At 36.6% G+C, this 9,149-nt stretch overlaps 1 protein-coding gene across 7 annotated transcripts in view; it reads left to right on the plus strand.

Moving 5' to 3' along the window:
* fhod1 (formin homology 2 domain containing 1) overlaps positions 1 to 9,149 on the plus strand; it is a 54,233-nt gene that overhangs the window by 25,580 nt on the left and 19,504 nt on the right. For 4 of the 7 annotated variants that reach the window (XM_065267817.2, XM_065267823.2, XM_065267818.2 and 1 more), the window contains exons 4-12: positions 942 to 1,009; positions 1,442 to 1,547; positions 2,609 to 2,703; positions 4,059 to 4,170; positions 4,256 to 4,350; positions 4,545 to 4,688; positions 4,801 to 4,999; positions 5,081 to 5,249; positions 8,546 to 8,650. In XM_065267817.2, coding sequence (XP_065123889.1) covers positions 942 to 1,009; positions 1,442 to 1,547; positions 2,609 to 2,703; positions 4,059 to 4,170; positions 4,256 to 4,350; positions 4,545 to 4,688; positions 4,801 to 4,999; positions 5,081 to 5,249; positions 8,546 to 8,650 — 1,093 coding nt within the window. The remainder of the gene's footprint in view (positions 1 to 941; positions 1,010 to 1,441; positions 1,548 to 2,608; positions 2,704 to 4,058; positions 4,171 to 4,255; positions 4,351 to 4,544; positions 4,689 to 4,800; positions 5,000 to 5,080; positions 5,250 to 8,545; positions 8,651 to 9,149) is intronic. The other 3 variants (XM_065267820.1, XM_065267821.1, XM_065267824.1) reach the window with 1 other exon arrangement.

Raw genomic sequence — 9,149 nt, forward strand, 5'->3', positions numbered from 1 at the left:
AAATTGTTGTAATTCAGACACATTGGAGGGTTTTCAAGCATGAAACTAATTTTAAAGTCATGTCACAACATATAGGATTGAGGTCAAGACTTTGACTAGGCCACTCCAAAGTCTTTATTTTGTTTTTCTTTAGCCATTCAGACGTGGACTTTCTGGTGTGTTTTGTATCATTGTCCTGCTGCACAACCCAAGTTTGCTTTAGCTTGAGGTCACAAACAAATGGCCGGACATTGTCCTTCAAGTTTTTTTGGTTCATAGTTCCATTTATCACAGCAGATATGTTGATATGATTGATTACACGTTTGTGACATAATAGACCTATAAACAATAATAAAAACCTATTTTTTTCCACAGTGGGACTAACTAATACTCACTAATAATTTTTTTGACACTTAGCTTTGTGTCAAAGGCTTTCACTTTTATACATTACATTAAAAAAATTAAGTTGATTGTTTTTTATGTCATTTTGAATCATGACTAACCTGATAGTCCTATGCTAGATATGGTATTAACTACATTTTAGACAGTTTAGACATAGACAACAAAATAATTTCTCATCTCTTGTTCTACACAGTTTTGATTAAACATATAGACTATAGATCTAATGACAAACATCCTAAAACGTAATGCATGGTGCCTTCACAATGTAAATAGTTTACATTGGTTTACCATTACATTTAATTACCTGGAAACATCAAGTCGAAAGAATGAGTGGCAGGTGTGGACACTAAATATTTTGTCTTTATGACAGTATAGAAAGAATCAGGGTGGCTCATTTAGTCTTATCTTATAAATGAGATGCTCTTTCAATGTGCGTCACTGAAATAATATCTTACAATCTTTGCCTCCTAGCAACAAGTTACTATATTGTTGTCTTTGTTAATAGTTTTGTAATGAACAAACAGGTCTTAATTTGGTCTCTCTTTTCTTTTGTCTTACAGAAAAACTGTACAACTCTCATGGTCCTGAGCTTCGAAGGTCCTTGTTTTCTTTAAAGCAGCTATTTCAGGTAAAGTGACATGAAACACACACAGCAAGTTTTTAAGAAAACCCGAGGTGTGGATGAGGCTGGTAACATGTCACAGATAATGAAAACCAGAAAAGAACAAAAACAAGTACTGCAAAGATTAAGAGTAAATCAACTGACGGACTGTAACAATAGCTCAGTCGTTATTCATAATCACGACATGTCACGACATTAGATGACGGGTTCTAACAGACTAACTTTTTGCCTTAACTTGGTCAATGAAGACCACAATTAAAGAGAATATTCTCATAATTGTTTGTTTATTTTTTTTAACTTAAATGTCCCCTGTGATAGCCATCTAACCACTATGCGTAAAACACAATGCCCCATCTATAAAATGTTTTTGCTAAATATTTTTTAATGTTGAACACAGAATACAGTTCTTAATTGATGTTATATTTTTGCATTATACAGGATGATAAGGACCTGGTTCCAGAGTTTGTTAACTCAGAAGGTTTGACCTGTTTCATTAAAGTGGGTGCTGAGGCAGATCATAACTACCAGAACTACATCCTCAGAGGTTTGAGATAAATGCTGTATCTTCTTTCCCATATATGCAACATTATGTATTACATGTAAAGTTATCAATGTTTCAGTCATTAGTCATTAAGATATTTCTTATAGGGGCAGTTTCCCAGACAGGGTTTAAGTGCAAGTTATAGTTGTGTGGAAGGTCTATGGCGTAGCTACGCTGTAGGTTATCCATAGGCTGTGCATAGCTTGCCAAAATTTTGACAGCGCGTCTGTTCTACGTGGACCGCAAGCTCTGATTGGTCCACTTGAACCCCTCCCGTCTGGTAAAAAAACTGGATCGCATTTCTTCATAAGCATTTCCACTTGCGACGGTAAAAACATAGATGGGCCAAGTTGAGGAGTGGTTTAACTAAAACTGCAACAAAAGTCACTGTCTGTTTAGCTCTATCACTGATGTCCTTCTCAAATCATACACAACAAACTCCTTCTTCTTCTTCGTTTGTGGGTTTACTGTTTCTTCTTTGGCTGTTTCATTGCTATTGTGGTTACACGCGACGCGTGGATACTGCCTATTAGCGGTCTGAATGTGTAATTGCATGTTAACGTGGACGGAGATGCGGAAGTATATATGAAAACCGATGAAGTATATTACAAAAACAACATTACAGGTGTGCATCTTCAGTCAAAACAATATATGTCACTGATATAAGATACAGGATGTCAGTGCAAGGTGTTTTTAAATTAAGGCAGCTCAAACATCCATTTTAGTCTGGGACTAAGATAAGCCCTGTCTTGGAAACCGCCCTAATAATTAAAAATTTTTTTATTTAAGTCTGCTTGTGGTGTTTATCTTTACCTTTTTTATTTTTTTGACCTTTTGATATTTTCTTCTGGAAGTAGTTTAATGTAGAACAGCATGACATTTCAAAGCATACTTCACAACTTTGATGCATTCCTCAAATAGCTCAAAGGACTATGTACAGTTTTGTGTAAGTAGGCCTTTCGCAACAGGAAGTTTATACTGGCTGGAATTAGACCACCAAACAGGAAAGCTTTAGGACAAATCGCTAGGTTCATAAGGTCATGCCGGTCTTGCTCTGTCCACAGCTCTCAGTCAGATCATGCTGTTTGTGGATGGAATGAACGGTGTAATAAACCACAACGAGACTGTACAGTGGCTGTACACATTGAGTGGCAGCCTGGTGAGTGTCGCACACACAAACAGACACACACACACACACACACACACACACACACACACACACACACAGACACACACACAATATCTGAAAATACTTACAACTGTACAGTTCATTAGTTAATGTATAGTAGTTATGTTTATGGTAATTGGTAAATGGACTGCATTTAAATAGCGCTTTTTACAGACCCATGGCCATCCAAAGCGCTTTACAATTAGCCTCACATTCACCCATTCACGTGCACATTCATACACCGACGGCGGTGTCAGCCATGCAAGGCGCCAGCCAGCTCGTCAGGAGCAGCTGGGGTTAGGTGTCTTGCTCAAGGACACTTTGACACTTGGTCCGGTGGAACCGGGGATTGAACCACCAACCTTCCGGTTTGTAGACAACCTACATGAACCATTGAGCCACTGCCGCCCCCAATGCAACTGATGGACACTATAGCGAATTATATAAGATAAGCAAGTTAGCATAGAGATTTGACTGTGAATCTTGTTAATTAAATTTTGCGAAAGATCTCCATCCTCAGCTTTTATTATTAGAGTGAAATGTTAATGTGGAAGAGCAGTTTGCCAAAATCCATGATAATGTTAACTTGATGTTGAACCAGGGAACATTAAATCTTGCTCTCTTGTGCAATTATTTCAGATTTTCAGGTTAACAAATCCCTACAGCATAAGCTTTAATAAAGGATGTTTTTTACACATTTATTGTTTTATGCTATTTAACACATTATGTGTCATTTTAACATCATATGTGTCATTTTGTGTTGATTTTGTGTTCAAATTAAATAAAATTAACAACACAAATTGTGTTGCTTCACAAAATGTGTTGTGGCAATAATAACACAAATATATGTCTACATTGGGACAACTCCTTTGGTGTGTTTTCCCAAAAAAACACTGATTGTGTTGTTTTTAGATTGTAGTACCCGCATCATCAAATTTGTGTGTGTGTGTGGTAATGTGCCAATGAGAAGGAAAGGACGAATAAAATCAGTGTAATGTGAATCTGTTGATGTTTTGTATTTCACAATTTAAATTGAAAACATTTAGTCATACCTCAGTTTGAAGTCATATCCTTTCTACTTAAGGAAGTGAAAGTTACAGAAGAATGAAAGCATTAAAGTCATTGGGAAAAACACCTAAACCAGATTTGGTTTTTGTAACACCAAAGATATGATATAGATAATTTACTGTAATGCATATATACACTTTAACAGTCTTTACACATTCTTGCTGATTAAATTACTCAATAAGCATTTATTGTTAGGTTTAATACTGCCATCTCCTGTTTAGGGATCGTAAGTGCGGCTTGTTTATAGATCTCCCTCTTTTCTCACTTTCTCTCTCTAGTCCCGGTTGGTTGTGAAGACTGCACTGAAGTTGCTGATAGTGTTTGTGGAATACACAGAGTCGAACAGTCCTCTGTTTATTCAAGCTGTCAATATTGTGGATGAGAAGAGAGGTTAAACACACCTAAATTTGTCATGCTTCATTATGTGATGTATGTAATATTTTAGAGAGTGCTTATTGAGCTATGCATCTTTCAGGTGTAAAGCCCTGGATGTACCTGACAGATATTCTGTCTGCTAAGAATGGATCCGACACAGAGCTGCTCATTTACACCATGACCCTCATAAATAAGGTACATAGATGCTTATTTGTCCTATTAAGCCAAAACTCAGTAACTACAGAAATGCTTAGAATGGACAAAATGGCTCAAATAGAAAATTTTATTTTTTTATATCATTCATCACACGTACTTACTTGATTTTGTAATTGTGTTGAGATGCTACTCCTCAATGCTCTTAATGATCATGTTTTTCTGTGTCCTTCCAGACTCTAGCTGCTCTTCCCGATCAGGACTCATTTTATGATGTAACGGACTGTTTTGAGCAGCTAGGAATGGAAGCAATTGTCCAAAAACACATAAGTAGCAGTGGCATCGAGGCTGATCTCAGACAGCAGTTCACCATTTATGAGGTAAAATCCTTATTCACCTGAAAAACACACCATATGAAGCCGGTCAACTTCTCTCTAAAATGTGACTACAGATGTTTGTGTAAGATGATTCTGTGTGTGGCATATTGTATAGAATGCCCTCAAGTGTGAGGATGGAGAGGTTGACGAAGGGGTAGCGAACGTCCGAAAGGACAGAAGAAAACTCGCACCCAGCGAGCAGGAGGGCAGGAGGAGTCGGCGATCGTCTTCTAACAATCTTTCAGATGGAGGCATTTCCTCTTTTCGGCCCAACTCCCCTACTGTATTCAGCTCTTCTCAGAGCCCCACTGCAGGTATCTTCAGTTCTTGCTCTTCATGCATCTTCTGCCCTAAACTGTGTGTTGATTTATTGTGTTTATGTATTTATTTTTCAGAGGTGACCCGCACTTCCTCTCCTCAGCTGTCAGATTCTTCTCAATCTCCTGTACCTGGCAGTCCGGACCTGAGCAGTCCCTCTTCTATTACCTATGACTCCCCCACTACACCTCTTCCACTGCTGCCAAATGGCACTGAGTCTGCTGCATCTGAGCAAGAACAAAACCTGTGAGTATTAACATCATTGTGTGTGCTTGTACAGCTATCTTTGTGAGAAACACATTTTTTTGTGAGGCCATCGAAGTGAGGACAAAGAGAGTAAATGAGGACAGGCTGATTGAGGGTTAAGACTTGGGTTTAGGGTTAAGGTTTGAATTGGGTTATTGTAGAGGTTTAGGGTAGGGATTAGGGTTAGATTTATTTATTAATTATTTTTTATTAATTATTTTTCCCAAGATTTCTCACTATGACTCTAAGTTGAAATGAAAGATGCATTGGGGTTATTTATTTCCAAAAAATTCTTATAAGTTCCAAGCTTTCATTCTTTAGTGCAATTCTTCTCCACTAAGTGGCAGTATAGCCTACTGAACACTTGCCTTTCAGCCTTCACTCTGTATTAATATTATCAATCAGAACTGAAATTATTTATTCACCATCATGTCATTTGGTTGTCATTAGAAGCTGTTTTTTTCTAGCTGTGTGTGTTTATGTTTCCTGAATGAATGAATGTGTAATGGAGTTAAGCCCTACTATCTTATGCAGGCTTGTTCTGATTGATGTAATGTTTGTTGCACAGCCCTGAATTTCTTGGTGTAATGCCATGTTGAGTATAGGCATAGTGTAATTCATAAAAAAAAAATTGAAGTTGAAATAAAAAAATGCTGATTTTAGATTTTAAGTCATCCGTTTGGTCGTTCTGTATTTCCAAGAGTATGACCTATATAAAGTACTATAGTGGTACAAGAGGTGTTTTCAGCATTCTGCCTTATTCAGCATGTATGAGTAATGAGGATGAGTATCAGTTCTCCAGACTGCTGCAGGTGTCCTTTACAGGTGACCTTCATAATGCCTGCAGAACCATGTGCCCGGCCAAAGCTGTTTCTGAGTCAAAGAGAAAAATTATCACTGAGGTTAAAAAGGCATTACTCATTAACATATGGTCATTTAAAGGGATAGTTCACCCAAATATGAAAATTCTGAGTTTTTTTTATTTTGATGAACACAAAAGAAGATATTTTGATAAATGATAGTAAGTACACAGCTGCCTTAACTGTTGACTTCCATAGTAGGAAAAGAAATATTATGGAAGTATTGTGGTAAATGATGAAGATATTTTTGATAATAATGGTAAGCACACAGTTGACGGTACCCATTGGTTTTCCTCATATTTGTTTACCAAGGAAGTCAGTGGTTAACATCAAAATATATATTTTTTTTAATCAAAATATCTTATTTTGTGTTCATCAGAAAAATAAATACAGATTTAGAACAACATGAAGATGAGAAAATCCCTTTAATTTATTTATGTAAGTCCGGTTTCTTTGTATTTTATATAAACATAACCAATTTATTTGCTGAAAACTAGAGTCTCTCATATCCTTTCCTTGCCAAAATAATGATTTTAATTTGGTCGGACTGATATTAAATGATATTGAGAACATAGCATTGCATCACACAGCATTAAATTACAATTTATTTTAGTTGTACAGACTGATAAGTGTTCAATTTTAAAGAAAATTTAAAAGAAAAATCCAGATAATTTACTCACCACCATGTCATCCAAAATGTTGATGTCTTTCTTTGTTCAGTCGAGAAGAAGTTATGTTTTTTGAGGAAAACATTGCAGGATTTTTCTCATTTTAATGGACTTTAATAGAGCCCAACATTTAATACTTAACTCAACACTTAACAGATTTTTTCAATGGAGTTTCAAAGGACTATAAACGATCCCAAACGAGGCATAAGGGCGATTGTCATTTTTGTCAAGAAAATTAAAAATATGCACTTTTAAACCACAACTTCTCGTCTAGATCTGGTAGTGATGCGCCAGCGTGACCCCACGCAATACGTCAAGAGGTCACAGAGGACGAACGCGAAACTCCGCCCCAGTGTTTACAAGTGTGTTGGAAGAGGACCGTTCCTACGTGTCAACTGATACAAATTAATGTCTTTTGTGTCAGTTTATTGTTTAAAATGGTCCGCGAATGTGTGTTTTATATATGTAACACGTGACCTCCCTACGTCACTACGCATTTATGTTAGGTCACGCTGGACCGGACCTAGACGAGAAGCTGTGGTTTAAAAGTGCATATTTTTTATTTTTCTTGTCAAAAATGACAATCGTTTCGCTAGATAAGACCCTTATGCCTCGTTTGGGATCTTTTAGCGTCTTTTGAAACTCCGTTGAAAAAAACTGTTACGTGTTGAATTCAGTATTAAATGTTGGGCTCTATTAAAGTCCATTAAAATTAGAAAATCCTGCAATGTTTTCCTCAAAAAACATAATTTCTTCTCGACTGAACAAAGAAAGACATCAACATTTTGGATGACATGGTGGTGAGTAAATTATCTGGATTTTTCTTTTAAGAAAATTGACTATTCCTTTAAGATTGTCAGGTTGCAGAGTTGCTAAACTGAGTGGGTATAAAAAGGTTTTGGTTGTCTGCCTCATCTGTGTTAGACCAATATTATAATGTGCTATTTAAAGTGTTGCTTTTGGCCAAAGTGAAATGTCTTGTTCCACCAACAGTCTTTGTGAAAAGCTAATATTTTATTTGGAATTGATTTTTAACTTGTGTAAAGCTACAGGAATTCAGGCCCTGTTGATTTTGTAAGGTTTGACAGGATGTGTTTGGTCTGTAAGATCCTGAACTAGGTTCAATTATGGACCGTTTATCAGCTCACTTAATTAGCGATTGTTGTTTAAATGTTTTGCTTACTTTCATGTACTGTAGCCCAAGTCACAATCATGCTAAATCCATTGATAATTAATATGTCACTGTTTTATTTCTATTATTCCATATTTTGGCACATTTTATTTTGAGTGCTAGTTTGCATTATTGCTGTGCCACCCATGTGGCTGATTTTTTTCGAGGAGATTTTTAGGATGTTTGATTAACACTGGTGAACGTTCACTTATCCTTTAAGGTGAAGTGTGTAATTTGTGACACTGTGTTAATTCTAGTGTCACCAAATAAACAGTTGCAGAATAATAAGATTATAAATAGTTTTCAAACAGATCCCAGATACCTTTTTAGTTTGTCATTGGTTGGACAAACTTGTAAATATTTTTGGCAAATTTGCACACTTGTCCTTTAATTACATATCAGTGTCTATTCGTATGCCTACTTCCGTCTGTCTGTGGGTTTTTTCTGTGGCTCTTGGTGGTTTTCTCTAATGCTTGCAGATGTTTTGGTCCTGTCAACATTTTAACCCTCTGTTTGTCCATGTAACCACCATTACTGTTCCACCTCTTTCTCCCTCCTTCCCTGTCTTCTCTCCACACCTGCTCGGTCATCCACTAGGGCGCGCTCTTTTATGAGTCACTACATGTCTCACATGGGGATTTCTAGAAGGAGGTTAAAAAAGGCGAGGTCTATAACAGAGGAAACTTCAAGCATCTCCAACAGGTCTGTAGCACTTTTTACATCACCTCCTGCCTTACAACCTTTTGTTTGTTGGTGGTTGAAGTTGCCCTGACTGTTGATATGGGGCCAGCTCACATATTATACCAGAAATCTTGGTTTTGATTTTCAAGTTTAAGGTCAGCGAGTAACTTCAACATAATTCATCTCATTTTAATCTTTTTCTAACTAACCTTTACAACATATAACTTATCACCTACATGCACATGCATTATTATTATGACGTTTTTTTTCTTTTTTGTAATGATTCTGTCTTACTATCATTGAAGTCTGGCTTTTGACAAACTACATCACACACCTTAAGGGTGATCAAATGTCCATATTAAACATGCCTAAAAAATCTCTTTAGATTTGAGAAAGGAGTGGATACAGGCTGGTTTTTGATGGTGATTATTATACCATACAGAACTCCTGAAAGCTGCTCAAAAATTTCATAATTACTGCTCAACTTAGCCAGTTCATTCATGAACTGTTTATAAAAAAA

Source organism: Paramisgurnus dabryanus, chromosome 2 (genome assembly GCF_030506205.2).
Source record: "Paramisgurnus dabryanus chromosome 2, PD_genome_1.1, whole genome shotgun sequence".
In the NCBI taxonomy this organism is placed as follows: domain Eukaryota; kingdom Metazoa; phylum Chordata; class Actinopteri; order Cypriniformes; family Cobitidae; genus Paramisgurnus; species Paramisgurnus dabryanus.